The 19,194-nt window shown below is 39.0% G+C and overlaps 1 protein-coding gene across 1 annotated transcript in view; it reads left to right on the top strand.

The window, feature by feature from the left end:
* ROS1 (ROS proto-oncogene 1, receptor tyrosine kinase) overlaps positions 1–19,194 on the top strand; it is a gene marked incomplete at both ends in the record, with an annotated part of 67,628 nt that overhangs the window by 10,599 nt on the left and 37,835 nt on the right. The window contains 15 exons of the mRNA XM_084201944.1: positions 257–333; positions 2,499–2,621; positions 3,586–3,770; positions 4,856–4,953; positions 5,483–5,994; positions 6,653–6,865; positions 7,718–7,828; positions 8,309–8,490; positions 9,456–9,647; positions 13,814–13,914; positions 15,479–15,693; positions 16,077–16,234; positions 16,811–16,973; positions 17,737–17,999; positions 18,817–18,880. Of these exons, the coding sequence (XP_084058070.1) occupies positions 257–333; positions 2,499–2,621; positions 3,586–3,770; positions 4,856–4,953; positions 5,483–5,994; positions 6,653–6,865; positions 7,718–7,828; positions 8,309–8,490; positions 9,456–9,647; positions 13,814–13,914; positions 15,479–15,693; positions 16,077–16,234; positions 16,811–16,973; positions 17,737–17,999; positions 18,817–18,880 (2,657 nt within the window). The remainder of the gene's footprint in view (positions 1–256; positions 334–2,498; positions 2,622–3,585; positions 3,771–4,855; positions 4,954–5,482; positions 5,995–6,652; positions 6,866–7,717; positions 7,829–8,308; positions 8,491–9,455; positions 9,648–13,813; positions 13,915–15,478; positions 15,694–16,076; positions 16,235–16,810; positions 16,974–17,736; positions 18,000–18,816; positions 18,881–19,194) is intronic.

The following is a 19,194-nucleotide window of genomic DNA, read 5'->3' as shown; positions in this document are numbered from 1 at the left end:
TTGAGTTGCCCTTCTGAGTCTGAAAACTTATTTTGAATTGAAATTTAGAAGATTCTGCCGTTGTTCTGCCTTTGGGCAGTTCAAACTTTGGTTGGTTTTGTTTTTATTCTAAATTTTCCCAGAGCATTATATTTAAACAGGCATTTTCTGAAAGTCAAGCACTTCTGTAGCAGCTTCCCTACTGGATAAAATGTTTCTCGGGCAATCTTTCAAAAGGAACCTGCCAACCAAAACCTGTCTCTTTGATGTGCCATAGGTTCAGTATTGTGGCAGTCAATGAGGTTGGTGCTGGACCCCCTGCTGAAGCCAACATCACAACCCAGGCATCCAAAGGTACAAGAGCAGCAGAGTCCTTACCTCTGTCTGTTCCTGGAGACAAACTCATATTCCCTGGCCTGCTACATTCCTGGCAGGAGTACAAATACTTAGACTGTGAACATGTCAAGGAGTTGTACACTGAGGAGTCAGCAGCACATCACAGAGGGTCCTGTTCTTCAGCTGTGGGTGTGATAAAGCAGCATAGCATGGGAATGATCACTTAATGTGAAACTCTTTAGCCAAAAATTCTCAATTATCTCAAGCCAAGTATGTGAAATCATACCAACTTTTTTTTTTTGCTCTTTCACAGAGGTATTTGTTTTACTGTATCAACTAATTAATATTGAAAGTAATGATGCACTATAGCTATTACTCAAAGAATTGCAGAATTATCAATTAACTGGCAGAGAAAAATACACGTTGAGATAGAGCACAAATAAGAGTGAAATCGATGTCATCAAAATGTTCTTTTAGGAAAGAAAATAAAAGACTTCCCTTCTTAGGAAAAGATGCAGTTGTCAAACACCTGGAAATGCTTCAGCTTTATGAAAACACTTCAAGACTGTCTCTGAATTGCCATTAGTTAGAGAAACTGAACTTGCTTCTGTAGTGCTTTTTAAAATAATGGGGATTTTTTGGTCTGTGTGTATTAGCTCAGACACACTGACATTTCTTCTCTTACAACTCCACAGAGGTTTGCTCTAGGGTTGGCTGACCCTGAGTTATAAATTTTTGTGTCATTTTTGAAAAGTCTGGACTGTGTTCACTATGTCAATCCAATTGCCAAGCAATTATCTTATGGTAGAAAACAAACAAACAAACCAACCCCATAGCCCCTGAAACCCCCACCTTATGGGGGTGGGGAGTTACCCCACCCCCCTTACTTGTCACCAAATAAAATTTCAGGTTTTTTCCCCCTGAATTGCACAGGCACATGCTTTCTCTCTGTGCTAACATGAACAGGAACAGCCTTTTGTCATGTATCATGTCCAGAAATGGTGCTACTGCATCAGGCTGTGTAAATCTGAGCCCTGACAAGGGTCGGGGAAAGAATCTGATTTCTGCTGTAGATTGCAAGAGATGTTACTTGAAAAGAGATAAAGAGGTAATATTGGCCTCTTGTACTTTGCTCTGAAGGCATCATTATTGAAATTACTCACAGAGCATCATGTGAGAAATTCTCACAGCTCAATCTATGCAGATTATCTGGGAATAAATTAAGACAGCATTTGATCACAGTTTTGTGATATCCATATGAGGAAATGATATCTGATTGCAGACAGCTGCTTAAGCTGGAGAGGAGAAAAAAAAGGGAAGGATTGTTTGCTGATGGAAATTAGCCAAAATCATACTTGAAATAATACACCATCTTTAGAAATGAAGGTAACAATCAGTTTAACAAGGTGTGTGCTAGATTTCCAAGGATCTGAGATTCAGAAGCGAGGCAAGCTATCTTTCCCAGGGCTATGTATAGCCCAGACAGAAGCTACAGATTTACTGCAGAGCTTTTGATGTAAATTACTTGGGCCTTTATAAGCATGAAATCAGTTTATGTGACCAAAACTATCCTTGTTGACTTTAAATTCTGTGACTTTATTAGAAAAAAAAATTAGTCAGTTTATCTCCTTTGAAACAGATGATATTATATCATTATCATCTGCATCTGTAATAGGTACTTGTTTATTGACTAATCACTAATCATTACAATAAAACACCTGAAATAAGCATACTTCCCTTGCTTTTCTCCAGCTCTGTGGGAGAATGTTTTAGTTTGACTGGGGTTTTCAAAGAAGTCCAGAGGGGTTAAATGTCCTATTTCTTCTGGATCTTTAAGTCACATGGATGTCTTAGTGCCTTCATTTCCTTGAGTCTGTAAGGCTTCATTTGCTCCAGCTTACTTTCCCTCACTAGGGAACTGACTATTGTTGCAGGTGTGAAATTCACATGGCCTGTTCTCACCCTGTGTGAGGAGCCAGAATCGACTGTAATTGTGAATAAAATCCATGTACTTTCAGCACTCAAAGGGTTTAAGTTTTGGTCTGTCGGTGCTGATGTAAGAATGCATTCATACCTACAGACATACGTACGTTTGGGCACACGTGCACATGCACTTCTATTAATGATGTATCTGAGTTAGCAACGTGCTGTGGTCATCTAAATTCTGAATTTCTGTTTGCCAGTTAGGGAAAAAGCAGCATGGCTCTTCCTATCCAGAAAAGAGTCTTTAAGGAAGAGATACACAGGACATTTCCTCGAAGCTGCTCAGTGCCTGCCAAATGGTGCTGTACACCACAACATCACAGGTAAAATCAGATTGAGCACTCTCCTTTTCTGTCAAGTGTGACTAAGACCTCTTTACACCAAGGACAGAACGCACCTCACATAGCTTGAGACAGTATCTAGTCTCCCTTTATAGTCAATCAGGAGAAATAGGAACTTTCAGGACATGATTTGACGTATTTGAAGTGACAGGCATTAGGAAGCGATAAATGTTCTCCCCAGTGCAACTGTTTCCTCACTGTATCTAGGCAGCTGGTTCATTTTTTACATTGTAGGTATCTAAATTGAGGTAAGATGAATCCACATTTCCCTGTGATTAATATCTACTTTTTCTCAGCATGAATATGGGGAGATGAAGTGGTTCAAACTTCTGAATAAAATAATGCCAAGCTCTAAAATACAGTGCTAGTGTGTTAGCATACTAATGTGGCATTTAGCATCTGAAGTCACCAGATAACCATGTTATCTCAAATTACTCACCACTCCAATGTTTCTTATCTACACTGGTCCTTGGTGACAGTGTGGAAATCTGTGTTTATCTACCAAACTTCTCAGAGCCACAAAGGTTCCAGAGAAAGAATGTTGCCCCTGACTAAATAGCCTTGGATAGTGCAGAGGTGGCACAGATTATCTGAACCTTGAATTCTAGAGTGAGTGGTGTTTTGTGAGGAGATGCCAGCTGCAACTGTTTGACCTGTAGAGGGGCAATCAGTGTCAGTTTGCATATTACATGTCCTCTCTTTGTCTAATTACCTTTCTGAAGGGCAATTCTCTATAATAATGTCACTTACATAGCAAATGGGAATGTTTCCTTGTTATCTGAAAGAAGACTAGAAGTGAGGAGAACAAACAGTTAACTTTTTTCTGATGATGATGATGGCAGGTTGCAGACTGAAAAATACATATTTTTAAGGCAAGTAGAAAAATTAACTGAAAAATGGAAAGCTTTCTTATATTATCTATGTGCAAATATCTTTTTATTTTTAGGTATTTCTGTGAATATTTATCAGCAAGTAGTTTATTTTTCTGAAGGGAATTCTATCTGGGTGAAAGGCGTTGCAAATTTGTCTGATGTGTCCGACCTAATGCTCTTTTATGCTGGCCGGGGGAATATTGTGTCCATCTCAGTAGACTGGCTTTACCAGAGGATATACTTTGTCATGAATGAAAAGGTAATGCTCTAGTGCTTAATTAATTTCTTGCTTAATTTGAACCATTACATGGTTAATTTTGCATGAGAAAAATATGATTTATGTATAGATATGTGTGCATAAAATATAGCTACAAAAGTATATTTTAATATGACATTAATATTCACATATTTAGTAATTTAAAAAACAAGAAAGGCTTGACTATCAGGTCATATTTAAAGTAAACACCCTACGTGGAACTCTGGCTCTTTGCCTTATTTCTCTCCTTAGAACATAAGTGTTTTGGTTTTAATTTGTTTTTGAGACTACTTTCACACCCTCCTCTTACCCAGTATTGGCACACTGTTTTTCTTGGTTACCCATCTACTCTGGTCATTTCCTACTCGGCCTCAGGAAGGTGGTCAGATAACTAGATAGTGACTTTACTGTCTGTCATAATTGGCAAAATATGTTAAGTGTTTCATGCAATAGCAACAGCTCAGATTACAGCTGCTTCAGCTTGAAGTGAAAACAGAGATTAACCCTGCACTGGATTTCCTACTCATAAAACATCAATTGCGCTAATGGTCAGACTTTGCATGTACCACGTAATCCTCTAATGTACAAAGGACTAGAAACCTGCTCATAATGGTTAGTGGGGGATTTTTATTTTTTTAATCCTCTTGCCATGTTTGACCTTTTGCTTACTGCACAGGGAGCAGGAAAAGCAGTAGTGCTGGAAAGATACAAATGAGCTGTAGATGAACAGACTGATGACAGAAATGTCTGAATTCCAAGGTATTGCTTCCAGGGCCAGAAAAGCACTTCTCTGCCAGATCATTTTCAAAGTACAGTTTGCCTATACCCTCCAAATTGAGTATTGGCAGTTGGATAACCAATTTTCCCTCCAGCTTAGAGGCATGACTGACAGCTTCAGGGTAAGCTGTTGTGGCTTTGTGTACAAGGGTTATCCTTGGCTGACTGAACACTCAGGAGCCCAGAAGGACCTAGGACTGAGAGAGAGGTGTTTCACTCTCTCCATCCCCTGAAGGAATCTCGGGTCAGCTTGTCTGCTCATTAGCAAACACCCTATGAATGTGTCAGCCGTTTTTCTTCTCATTCCCCAGATACATGTCTGCCACTTAGAGAACTGCACGGTAGCTGAAGACATCACTCCCCTTTACGTGACTTCCCCTAGGAAGGTTATAGCTGATCCCTATAATGGGTAAGTGAACTCCTTTGAGCATGTGGTGCCAAAGGTGCTATAAAGCTGCTCTCTCATTTTCTCCACTTCATTAGTCATCCAGGTTCCTGTTTCAAGCACTTAGGTTAACACAACAAAAGTGCAACAAATAACAAAGATACAAAACAATTGGAACAGGAGAGATGCCATGCAGTGTTGTTTCATGCATTTTCTTCTTTAGGGCATTAGAAGAAGAGATAAAGTTTTTCCAAAACAGAAATTTGAGTTTCAGAAATTTAATGCTTTTATGATTATGAAGGTCTATGAATTTTAAATGTTCATGCTTAGCATTTAAGGTATTATAGAAGAATATTCTCCAATAATCTGCTATGCAACTTCCCAGAAGGTAAAAACTGATGTGTCTACTTCCCCAGTATATATATACTAAGAGTGCCAGAAGCATTTTTCTATTGTACATAAAGACAGCCACATGTCTTAGCTGCTAAAATATTTGTGACTCTGCAGACTTCTTGCACTGTAGTTATTTGGGTTTATTTTGCTCTCTGGCCAGGTATATATTCTGTCTCCTGGAGGATGGCATATACAGAGCAAACCTTCCACTCTTTCCTGGCACTGCCTCTGCAGCTTCACCAGTGGTGAGATCCAGTGCTCTGAGAACCTTCACAATCAACTTCCAATCTAAGAGACTCATTTTCTTCAACAAAACAGAACGAGCCTTTGTGTCAGGTTTTCTTGATGGTTCAGAGTTCCACGCGCTGCGATCACACCTGCCATTTAATGACATGGAGAGCTTTGTTTATGAGGATAACACATTCACAGTCACAGATGGCTGGGCGGTTTTCCACGAGGAGGTCTCTCCAGTGGGAAGTTCTAGCTTCAATGAGTACATTGTGGACTGCAATTTGGTGGACCCAGAATACTTTGGCTTTGGCAACTTGGTTTTCTATGGGCCATCAACTCAGCCTTTTCCTTTACCAACTGCTCCTCATCTTGTCACGGCTCTGTTTGGATTGGACCAAGCTGTGATCAGCTGGAGACCACCTGAACGCAACATTGGAACCAGTAAGTTCAGCTGATTACCCCTGAAGGCCCACTTCTTTTCTTTTTACAGAAGTAACTTTCTGGTTTCCCTTTTCTTGATTTGGGCTCTAGTGACTTCAATAGCAGATACTGATGGAAGTTATGGAATTGCCTCTGCTTCAAAAATTTAGCCCATAATTTGCCAGTAAAAGAGCTAAATTGTCTCAATTAATACAAGTGTGCGTAGGCAGCTTATAGGAAGCTCAGCCTGCAAGGATTTTAAGCAAAGCTTGATCTTTAGTATGTTATGGAGTAGCAACTGGTATCACACAGAAAATGCATAGCAGAGATGTAATGACTTTTGATCAGTGACTATGCTATGGTTTTCACCCTCTTTGCACATGTCTTTGAATATCAGAAAATCATCTGGCCAGGGAAAATTTTTTTTCTAATTTCATTCTTCATGAGGGATTGAAGCATAGGGCCAGAGGGGAAGAATTTTTAATGTATCTTTAAATGTAAGTTTTAAGTGCAAACTTAAACTTTTAATTTAAGTGTAAATTTTTTATGTATCCCTTTCCTAATTTCACTGATATTGGCATTTTTGAAAGGAGTCTCCAATATACATCTTTCTTACAGGATGTGTATCACCAGTTACAACAATTTACTCTGTACTCACACAATTATTTGCTTCACACAGGTTTATCTGCTTGGCAGAACTGGACCTACAATGTGAAAGTGTCACCTCAGCGCCCATTTGAGGAGGAATGGGTTGTCTCAAATATTAGTAACACAAGGCTTACAGTGAAGGGGCTGGCCAGCTTCACAGCATATGAGGTGTCAGTCAGAGCTGTGTCTCCTGCTGGTGCTGGGCCATGGTCAGAGTCATTTAGAGGTACAACTTTAGAAGAAGGTGAGAATTGCTTTGTCACACAGGAAAAATGAAGAACAAAGGGTGTATAAATCTTTCCACCTAGTGAGGCACACACTTTCAGCAAAGACTGCAAAATAAGGGGCACAAAAAGGTTTTTCTTAGAATCAAAGAATACAGGATAAGTAAATTTGCTTTTATTTAAAGTAGTAAGATTTTCAAACTAGAATAATGAGGTTAAATATTATTTATGCATTAACATTGGTACTTATCTACATTTTTCTAACGCAAATACTCTATCAAGATATTATTTGATACGGTAAAAGAGGTGTTATCCATTTTCATTGCTGTGTAAAGAACTTCATATGATGAAGTGGTTTGTGCAATGCCCTGAGGATTAATGACAATTCATGGAAAAGTGCAGCTCACCAAATGTTGAAAATCCTCGGTTTGAGCATAGATAATCTGGGAAAATGGACGTGTGCAAAATGTCTGAGATCTTCATGACTTTGGAATGTTTTTTGAAACCTTGTTCACCCAAATTAACGTAAGTCTGAGGGGAAAATAACTTCCAGTTTTAGGGGCTGGACTGGCTTAGGGGTGACTTTTACTTGACTTGGGTAAGGACAGGTCCAAACCCACAGTGGTTCTTCAGCATCTAAGAGGATTCCAAATTGCCTTATTGTTCTGGATCTGAAACTGCCATGAGTCTCTGAATTTCTCAAATTATGATATTTTCATGCATTTCTTCTTTGTCCTTTATTCCTTAGGACAGGGACAGCTTTAAAGGTGCTTTTGTAACTTTCCAGAAACAGGAACTGCTGCTATTGAAGTACAAATATTATACATAAATTGCTTGTTGCTGTGCACAACTGCAGTTTTCTTCCTTTGTAGCTGAAGAAGAACCATATATATTGGCTGTGGGGCCGGAGGGTCTCTGGAAGCGGCGACTGGATAGCTACAGGCAAGGAGAACTCCTCTATCCTCATATAAGAAATGTTTCAGGTACATACTAAACAAATTGCACGCTGCTGCTGCAGGCTTTTTGGCATTTGTTAGCTCTCCATAAATTTCACCAGCAGCACTGAAAGACGAGTTCTCTAGACTTGAATGTCGTGAAGTTCAGTACAGCAGCTTCACTGATCCAACACTTTGGGTTCATCCCCTTTCTTCTATTTTATGGGTCAGATTAATCCTTAGTGTAACCCTTCCGACATCACCACAGTTACAGCAGAGCTAAAATCAACCCTGTGAACTAAATAGGCCTGTCTCCAGCATCCCAATATGGGCTATATATGTACAATACATGTACATTATTTCCTATAACAAAGCATCTACCTGCACATTGGGTGAGCCTAATGTGAGCATTTGTATTGATTTTTAAAAAGCTGAAGTGCCTGAATGCTTTTTACTCTTTAAAACAATGGGTTGGGTTTTTTTAACATGTTTGTGTAATGCTTAACATTTTCCTTTTTTTTGTTCAAGACCTCGACTGGTATAATAACACTCTTTATTGGATTAATTCCATGGGGCAAGTTCAGACATGGACATTGAACGAAAGAAAGGGTACCAACGAGAACACTTATGTGTCTGACATCAGAAATGCAAGGATGTTGGCCTTTGACTGGTTGGGTCAATGCTTGTATTGGGCTGGCAAAGCAAATACGGTAGGTATAGCTGCATTTCTTAAAAGGAAAAAAATCCCTTAAGTCAACAGTAAAGACTGTAAGGCAGTATTTGGGATAATAAACCCTACTTCTTGCAACCTGAGATACATTTGAACCTTTGCTATTATGGTGTAGAACAAGGAGGCCTTTCTTTACTGAAGTGGTTTTCCACTGTTATACAAAAGTTTGGGGGAAAATATTCACTAACATTCACTAATGCAGGATACTGAATTCACCAGGTGCAAAACAGGCAAATCAAACATGTTATCAACAGTTCTGTTGGAGTCAACATTGTGAAAATAAATGAAGATAGTGAAAATGGAGGCTGCCCTGTTGATCTCAGCCAAGAAGTAGATGGACTTTATTTTAATCAAATTTGGCACTATTTGTTTACACAGAGATTTTCAAGGTTGACCTCTGCTCTGTGATATTTTGCAGATCACTGCAGTTAAAAAATAATTACAATTGCACTTTGTACACTCTCATATCAGGAACACTGACATGTGAATTATTTAAAAGGTATCTGACTTCAAAATTGTAGTGCTAATTTATGCAGTGCTGTCAAATTATGCCTTTCATTCCTTGTAAGTGCAAAGTCAGAAGCTGTTTTAAAAACTGGAGCTAGGAGGCCAGATTTCACACTGCCTTGCACCCTCATTTACACTTGTGAATAGTGAATATGAAGTGGGTGAGAAGTTCTGTCAGACAGAAGGCTGCCAAAACTGGGAAAGCGAAGGGAAAAAGCTATTTCAGCTTTTTTCTTTTGTTACTTTCTGGCAAAAATGCACTAATAATTTTGCATTATTCTTCATCCTTTTACTTCGAATGCAAAAGGTTTAGGCTTTGAAAGCTGAAGGCTTGCACAGTCTTTTGATAAACAGCTGTGGAAAAGTCACTAATGCACACTCAGCTGATCATAGCTGATGATTTAGATGGGATGCTAAAGTCAATTCTTTTGTCCCTAGATCTACAGAAAATCACTGTGGGGAGGCCATATAGATGTTATAGCTCATGTTGTGTTCCCAGTGAGGGATCTGGTTGTGGATTCAGTAAATGGCTATTTGTACTGGGCCACGATGTATTCAGTGGACAGCACAAGACTGAATGGGGAGGAGTACTTCATGTTACAAGAGCACCTACAGTTTTCTGGTAAACAGGTGATTGATTTTTTACTTTTCTTTCTTTTTGTGAGAGATGGGTGGAGGGGTGGTGTGTGTTTTAGTATTTAGATCTCTTGAATAGAGTCAGTGTTTATAGCTGTCAAAATTGTGGTTGTAATGCTGCTCCTTCCCACGTGTGAAAGGTTCTTTTTTCCCAAATGATTTAAGTCTAATGGTCACTTCTGGCTTTCACATCAAAATATGGATCCAGCGCTTCATAGCATCCTGCCTCTTTTGTGATGTTCCCCAGCTTGCAGGACCTGACAGGGCCAGTTTTGAGGCTTAGCACTTGCCAGGGATACCAGGGTTGCATTTGGGGTCGCACAGGTGCTGTTACAGGTTTTACCCATGGTGATGAGGGGGGGAGTGGCACCTGCCCCTGCTGCAGCCTGGCACAGCTTGCTGCTGCTGCCACAGTGCTGGTGAGGGTGCCACATCTGCCACCCATCAGGGGAAAAAAGGGACAGGGAATCATTGTTTTAGCTGTATTAGGGTGGAGAACAGGTCCCATGCAGAAGTAGAAAGGAGAAGGAAAACAGAGATGCTATTTCCACCAATAGCTCAGCAAAAATCCTGTAATATGTGGAAGCTCATTAGCTCCCTTTTCCTACCTGGAGACACTTTGTTATTCTCTGAGGCCTGCACAGACAACCTCCATATCTCTGATGACTTCTCTGCTGCCTTTTTTCTACATTCACCCCTCCCTGATGCCCTATCAAGTCTCTTAAAGACTTGGTTCGTTGCTGGCTCCTCATAGATCATTGTGAGCCTCTCCAAATCCATCCTGCCTCTGTCACCATGTGATTTGACCTCATTCTTGGTAGGTGGAATTTGGTGTTGCCTACACAATGGAAGAACTCTGAGTATTCTCTGACCAGATCTGCCATGGTCTTAGCATATTCCTTCCTCCCTCCCTCCCTACCTCTCTCCCATTCTTCCTTCCTTTAAAACACAGTCTTTGTTTTTATTCCACCTGTCATACATATTTACTCCCATTTAACCTGAAGCCAGGTTGTCCAGTAAAGACTCTTTCCAGCTTCAGAGGTCTATCTCTTTCAATTAGCTTTGTATCATTCCCCAGAACATTTAACTTTCCTTTGCCAAAGGAAATGTTTCTCTGATTATCAAAAAAAGCCAGGCCTGGTTTAGTCCATGAAAGGGAATTAATATTCCAAAAGGCCCACTAATCTCACAGCTATTTTATTTCCAAGAGGGCTTGGGAAGAAGGAGGGCAGGTTCTGGTGTGCTTTATAATCCTGCATACAGAAAAACTGTAAAGCTTTGTACATGAGAGAAAAGTCTGTGCTGCAAAGGACCAATCTATCTTCCAGTACTGGCCTCCCTACCTCTCTGTGGAAGCTGGCTGGTGAGGACTGTCTCCATGGAAAGATATATGTTGTCCAGGCTCAGTGGCACACTTGGACTTGGATGTATCTTATGGATGATCTGTGGCAAAGGACCAACATGTTCTACTTTGTTCTAAGTGGCAAACCTCAACTTCCTTGCCCTTCTCTTTTGATTCTCTGCTTGCTTCTCTGGATCCCCTCATGCTAACCTCACATTTCTTGTTCTTGCTTTCAGGAACCTTGGCAGCAGTAGGACTGCTTGTCTGGTCCTGTCATTTTTTTTTTTCTGCACCTTTCTCTATGTCAGTGATACCAGCCTTCAACCATTCACTTATTCACACCTCCTACAAACAAACATCTCCTCTCCTGCTTCTCTGCTGCCCTAATCTATGCACTGACTTCTGAACTCAGCCTCCTGCTGTGATGCACACAGGCAAAAAGCCAAGTACAAATGTCTAGATTGAGAAGTGACCAGTTGTAGCTGACAGGTGTTTCTTTATTAAAATAAATCTCAGAATAAAGTTATCAGAAAAAAGGGCAGCCTGACATTCTTTAATGGTGGAATTGTTGAGCTGGTTGATACTGTCTCAATATCAAGAGGCAAATATATGTTTGCATAGGTACTAATATGTATCTTCTTTGCACAGTGAAGTCCTTTATGGGAAAAGAGCTTGTTTAACCTCAGTATTAAAGCACAGGTGTAATAGTTAATTGCTGTTTTCCAACAGTTAAAGTATGTTCTCCACATAAGTAGATCTTACTGGTATTCACCATCTGTTTTTCTGATAAAGAATTGCTATTCAGCTGGATCTTCAGCAGTTTGTAGCTGTACTTCCTTTTAGCTTGAAATCTGAATGCTAGGAATAGGAATAGAAGAGCCTACTGTAAAAATGGCAGGTTTCCCAAACAAATACAAAGGCAGAGCTTTGAAAGTCTAATTTCTTTGGCAGGAACGAAATCCTTCTATGGCAATTATTTTATTTTCTGATCAGTTGTTTAGCTCAGCTAGTGTGTACTGGCAGAGCTTGATTGATTTGAGCAGAGCTCCCCTGATTTATTCCAACTTAGGATCTGGCATAGAATTTCCAAAGCTCTTAGTAAGTTGTTTACACTGTACAGTATGACTAGAACAAAAGTAATTTTATAGGGGAGCAGCAAAGTGCATTATACAGAAATGGGGCCAGGACCCTTTAGGTATGGTGTCAGTATTTTTAGTCAAAGGGTATTTCAAATAGCTAAGTTTATCCTGCATCTCATGATGTTCAGTCACATTGCACTACCACAAATACATGTTGTGCCCAGAAACTAGTACCTTTCATGAGCTGGAAAGTGCTTGCCTTTTTGAAGATTTTGAAGCATCACAGAAAGGAGGTGTTAAACTGCTGCCTAACTCCTGAAAATGAATAGTGCAAATATTTATTTGCCTTTTAATAATGATGATACAGGGGTCAGGATAAAGAAGATGGACACATCTATAGGAAAATGTAATAGCTGCAGAAAAAAAAAATGGGGCAAGGAAGAAGGACCCAAAGGTTCAAAAAAGCAACATAAATTCAGGAAGATGTCATTTAGTATGGAGCATGGGAGGGAGAATAGGTAAATGGGATAAAATATAGCACGGCTGACTAAATATACACTTGGGCACATACACGCTGTGAGATATTTTTAACAGGACAACCTACAGGAGCAATCATTCAAACCTTGATTTTCTGACATACAATGTCAACAGAAATATGTCAAGAATGTGATTACATAAGGAGCAACAGACAACTAAGTGATATAACATTTGCTTTCCTGTCATCATCTTCTGCAGTTTATTAATGAAGAGTTAGGGAAAAAAAGGCTGTTCCACTTAGATACATAATGGAAATTTAAGCTTATAAGAGAATAGTTATGACTAATGTTTGCATGAGAAGTTTGAGAGCTGCTGGAAAACATGTTCAGAGAGGCCCCAAACAACTTGTTAGCTGTGCTAATGATATAAAATAGACTAAACTTGATAACATTTAGCAGACTAACTTATGGGAGCAAATTCTTTTTTATTCACAGAACAGATTATTAAATATGTGATTTTTATTACCGTTGCATATGGTATTGAATCTGTTGTTTACTGCAGAAACAAGAAATCTGTATTTTGAATATTAGAACCTATGAAAAAGATTCAACAAATCTTTCACCTCCCTTAAAGGAAGATGAAACATTCAAGTAATGAACAGGAAGATTGTTTAATTTCCTCCCCCAATTTATTTAATAATAAATTATTTACAAAAATTTAAATATTCAAATTTCCTGCTTAATCAAATAAATGAATTAATATTTTGCATCTATTTTCCATACATAATGCAGTATTTTAACTGTTTATGTATAAAATCAAAGCTGGAAAACAAAAGAACTGAAATGCTTTTTTCAAAAGGTGATTCTGTCTTTCAGACTGGATATCACCCACCTGTTTCAGACAAAGAATGTTAAAATACCAGAGGCATTTTGGAGATTTTGATAGGTAGTTCCACTAAGAACTTGAAATTCTATTGCCATCATATCTGAGGTACTCAGATACTCCAGGGATGAACACTGTGACAGGTGTTAAAAAAATGTTATCTAGAAAATCATCAGCTGCTATAAATAGGAGTCCACCAAGGACCTGATTATTTTCTAGTGCTATCTCTTTTCGTGTTAGAAGAAACATTCATGGTAGTAATACTATTTTTGCCAATAAAGAGGGACTCATGATGTTGTCTAGACAACTGTTATGCCTAAGGGTGCTTATCTCAGAAGTGAAGATGCTTTCAAATTGCTATTTGGACTGTTTTTGCTTAGGTGGTTGGAGTAGCTTTGGATCTCACCTATGGTTTTCTTTACTGGCTTGTGCAAGATAGTCTATATCTAAACCTATACAGAGCTTCTCTCTGCAAAGAAGGGTAAGTAAATGTATAGCAGAGATAAGATATTCTGTATTCTCGAGTTTTTGTCATCTCTTTAAGAAAAAAATGTCATCCAGAACTGGGCATGCTATTTACTAATTTAACAATAAACAAAAACAAGAGCTAATGATCACAGCTAGCTGATGGCAAACTATGTGTTGTGGTGGTTGGTAACAGTTTTACAGTGAGAGAAACAAGGTATGGAACCTCAACTGAACTGAGGTCATGCTCATCCATTTTTAGACTTAGCTTTAGGAAATAATTGCTGCCTATTGTCTGTTTTACCTCGGCATTTACAACACTTGACAGTTTCCAGGTGCCTGGAGCTCTGTTACTGGCTCATCTTTCATGAATCTCAGGACTTGAACTGACACCACTTTCTCACCTGAGCAAACAGTACTCAGCAGGCTTTCCTCTTGATCATCCTGAACATGACATGGCTGCATAACTCCAGAAAGGCAAAGTTTATTAAGACAAAACAAAGAACAATGTTTATGGGTTAGCTTGATTATATACTAAAACCTTGAGAAAAATGGGGGTTTGTTCTCTAAGTGCAAAGTATATAATGCATAGTAGTTTGTGAAACTATGTTTTTGCTCCCTTCCATGTGGAGAATGTGATTATATTAAATTTTTTTCAAGCATCAGATTAAACTGCTTAAACTTAATTGAGCAGCATCTGTATTTACATGTGCCCATAATGTTGCAGGCTGTGGTATCAGATGAGTTTTCTGACTGACTTTAGACTTGCTATGATTAATAATAAACACTTAAAGAATCAAAATATGTTGATTAGTTTTAGCTGGAACACACAGCTCCATTATGAACCAATTGACAGCCATAAATCATTGTCCCTGGCATGCCAGAATACAGAGATTAGAAGTGATCCATCCTAATGGACCTGGATGGTGTGTCAGAGCTTTTCCAAATTTGTTTTGGATGGCATGAGTCTAAGCTCAAAGACATTTCTGAGATGGCAAAATGACACCTCTTACAACATATTTAATCTCTTACCAAGATAAATTGGGACCTAAAAAGGCCTGTAAGTTTTGATATACAATATGCAAAGCAGATTAAATCACCAATGATCCCAGTGAGGAAAAATGTTAATAGATCTTAGTAAATAATGGAAGGAAACTAGCAGGGTCAAATAAATCTGGGTTCCTGATGTAGTGAAGTAGAATTAACCTCATGCTCTGAAGCAGACTTCACTGTTTCAGTGAAATTGCTGAGAGAAGGTGGGCTGATTTTTCAAAATACTCATTTTTCTGCATCTATGCAGCAGAATTTTAAACCATTTTATAATTGTTTTCCAATGAAATAACGGGAATGGAGGTCTTTTTGTTCTTTCTGCAATATCTCATATTCTGAAAAGTGTTCCTCTTAAAAGAGTTTAAAGAAAAATTTTTTATTTGACTTCCTGCCTCCTACATTTTAGAATTTGAATTATAAGTATTAAGTACTTGAATTATAAGAAACCTAACAATATGTCAAACCTTGCATAAATCTGTTCCCTCTACATGTGGGCTATCAGTTTGCTAATTTCATACATGTTTCTACAGTTGTAGTAATGCCCTCATCACGGAATTTGCAGCATGGAGTGCTTCAGAAATATCTCATGGTGCACTGGAATACTACAGTGGTCGTCTGTTCTGGATTAATAGGCTTCAGTTCATTACAGTCCAGGAGGTCAATCAGAGCCTTAGCATTCCCTTCTCACAACCAGCAGAGTTTACAGCCTTTACGCTTGTTCAGGCATCACTTAAACCTTTGCCAGGTACATTATTTTCTTTATCTAAACTCCTCAATAAAGGTATTCACTGTCAGCCTGCAATTCTTCATTCTTGAAATTCTTTAGTCATTTGAGAAAAGGACAAGAGCAACTTATTAATAGATATATAAAAAACTTATTAATAAATATGTCAGGATACACCTTATATATGTATATATATATATAACCGGTTAAATGTATCAGGATAATGTGCAATTATAAAAGCTGATGGTGTACATATGGATAAAAAGAATATGTGTTGTTGCTATTTATTGTTTCTATTTAACGTTGGCTTACAGTATTTGCTTTCATGTTCTAAGCAATGTTTGAATAGTCTACCTTTTCCTCACTTTCCTTAGATTATTATTATTTCTTCTGTTTATGGACAGGAAACTTTTCTTCTACGCCAAAAGTGATTCCGGATTCAGTGCCAGAGTCTTCTTTCAGAATTAAAGGAAATTCCACAAGTTTCCACATCACTTGGAGTCCCTCCACAAAGGTGGAATGGGGAGCTGTCTTTTACTGTGTGGGATCAAAAGCTCTACAAGTGAGCATACTGCTGCAATCCTTCCCTGTTATCTACATGTATTACTGCATCTACTTGCTGATACATCTATTTTTAAAAATAAGTGGATTTTGTTTCTTCTCTGGCATTTAAAAATTGGTCAAGAACTAAACTAAATTGCAAACACAGTGCAAGTTGTCAAGTTTCTCCACCACTGCAGCCAGCAGTGGCTCTGGGCTAGCGGCTGGGATGTGAATAGCCAGGCAGGGAGATCACAGTGATCAAAAATTCACGCGAAAGCCTCTCACAGTAACTCAGAGAAAGAAGTGTCCTCTGAGATGACAGTGGACAGGCTTTTCCTGAATGTGAAACGTAGTCTTCATCCCCCCTTTAGTGCATTTGGCAAGCTTTACTTTAAATTCAAAAGGCAGATTGCTGGCACACCACTACCCATCACTACAGTGCCACAGGAGCTGGTGGAGCAGTGACCACTCACAGGAAGCAAAGCTGTGTTTTGATTTAGTTGACCAGTTTGGTGAGCGGATTTTGGAAAACTGAAGGACTTTTGGGCAGGAAAAAAGTCTTACTTTATTTTGTTCTGTTCAATTTCATTTGCAGCCTCTGGAGAGTGAAGGATGCCTTCACCCCCATAATCTGACAGTGCCGTCCTACCAAGTGGATTGGCTGGAACCATTTGCACTCTTTGATTTTACTGTCACTCCATACACATACTGGGGCAAGGCACCAATGACATCTGTGTTCCTTCGGGCCCCTGAAGGAGGTATTAAAATTTTACATCCTGTTCCTCGTGTGTAATGGGTACTGGGAGAAGCTCAATGTCAGCAAGCGAAAACCTGGTGAAGGATAAACAGCTTTCAGAGCTAGTTAGCTGCAGGCAGAGTTGCAAGGACATGTTTCTGTGTATCTTTGGCAATCATCTATTGCATACATAAATGCAGACAATTGAAGTAATTGAATTCAGAAGGGAAAATTCAGGACAATATATCCAGCATGTGCCTGTGACTATGAGCAAGAAAGAGAAATGTAATTCATTACAATGAACATGAAAAACCTCATGCAATATCTTAACCACTTAGTAGATTTAAAAAATGTTATGAACATTTTACTCTTGTTTCAGTGTTTATTTTTGCTCTTATGCATGTCAAAATTAAGCTAGCTAAAATATAGTGTTGAGTGACTGAAGCATTGAGAAAGCTTATGAGATGCAGTAGCTTTTGAAGTGAATAGGAGGGAATAGAATATGCTCTGTGTTGTGAAAATTTTTACAGTCCCATAGTTACATAAAAGACTTGGGTAAATAGATATGTCCCAATCTCAGTGCAGGAGTGCATTTTTTTTCCTGTTTATAGAGCTCTTTCTTTTGGCTAGGCAAGTTAAAATCAGATAGCTTCACATCAATGAAAAAGAGAAAGGAATAAACATGAAGTTTTAGATAATCTTCTGCAGAGTTAGTTATGAGGCAGGGTTTGTGGTTTAACAGGAGTATTTTGTTCTCTGTATTTTATCTTTATTTTTTTACACAGTTCCTTCAGCCCCTAGGAACCCGAGAATATATGTGTTACAAAATAACCTACATGGAAGTGATGGGAAAGTCCTTGTGGAGTTCAGGTGGGACAGACCTGAAAGGGATAATGGGATTTTAACGCAGTTCAGGGTTTACTATCAGCTAGTGAATCAGAGCAGCACTGCTGGCACTTTCATGGAGTGGATTGAAAGCAATGTTAAACCCACCCAGATGCAGTTTTCTCTCAAGGATGTGCTTCCCAGCCTCATAGTAAGGTTTCAGGTATGAAAAATTACTAAACTTTTCTCATGCTAGATGGTAGATGTTATCTGTGCAATCTGATCTGTTTGCCTGGGAGATGTTTTTTTTGGCTTGGGGCAAGAGGTTGTGGTTTCTGCTTGTAGAACTGCTGATTTGCTGACTCACCCATGGACACCTGGCTTAACCTCTCTTTGTATCGTGTTGTTCACTAAATGGTAAAGCCCAAAAGAAACTTTTCTAGAGGCCTCCCAGAGCCACTGCTAGAAACCGCAAGTTGAACACAAATTCAACTGATCTGGTGGAAAGTGACAGGTCTTTTGAGCAAAGCCACAGTTTGAGAAAGTCAAGGACTCATGTGACTTTCATGGAAAGAGACTTCCAGTTCAAAACTTGTCAATAAGTAATATTTCCATTGTGATTAGAGTTTTGGAACAGACAAAAGTGTGTGTTTGAAAGACAAGTTAAAAGTAAGAGAGCATGTACTAGACCAGATACTAACAAGAGAGAACACCATGTTGGTTGCAAGGTCAGCAAATAGTAGGAATTGTTCCAGGCTGGGAAAGGAAACAAAAAGACTGCTTGGAGTCCTTTGAGCTCTAACTATTAGATGCAGCATGGATTGTCAATCTCTGGGCCACTGGGTAAAGTTCTCTTCATAGCCACAGTCCCAACTTGAATGTATTCTTTGAACTGACCAGCATAGCCTTGTGTTAAACAGAGCACACACTTATGTTCCTGGATGAGCAGAGATGGGGTTTGTCTCTATTGGCTCTACAGGCTCTCAAATGCAGTCATTTATGCTGTTAGTTAACATAAGTATCAATCCTCTGTCCCACAGGTGCAGGCCCTCACCTCTGTCGGTCCAGGACCTTTGTCTGACGTGGCAGAGAGGAATTCATCAGGTATGGGTGATTTAGTTGCCATCTCATGGTTGGTGTGCAACAGCTGATGAAAGGACAGTACAAGAATTTGGCAATCTGATAAATAGCCTCCGACATGTAATGTAACATACAGCAGACACCACAGAGGAAATGGTTACATCCTCTGATACGAAAGATATTCCTTATAATTTGACTAAATTTTGGGAATTTCAAGCCTTTCCTGAAAACTATGCTAAATTATCTTTTTTGTGCAACTCCAGGTTAGCATGGAACAGTAGGTTTTCACCTGTAACCCATTTACTGCTAGAGATCATAATATATTTCTAGTGTGGCTG

Source organism: Fringilla coelebs (assembly GCF_963513975.1).
Source record: "Fringilla coelebs genome assembly, chromosome: 3".
In the NCBI taxonomy this organism is placed as follows: Eukaryota; Metazoa; Chordata; class Aves; order Passeriformes; family Fringillidae; genus Fringilla; species Fringilla coelebs.
Note: the sequence above shows the minus strand (reverse complement) of the source record. Positions and strands in the feature narration are given on the sequence as shown.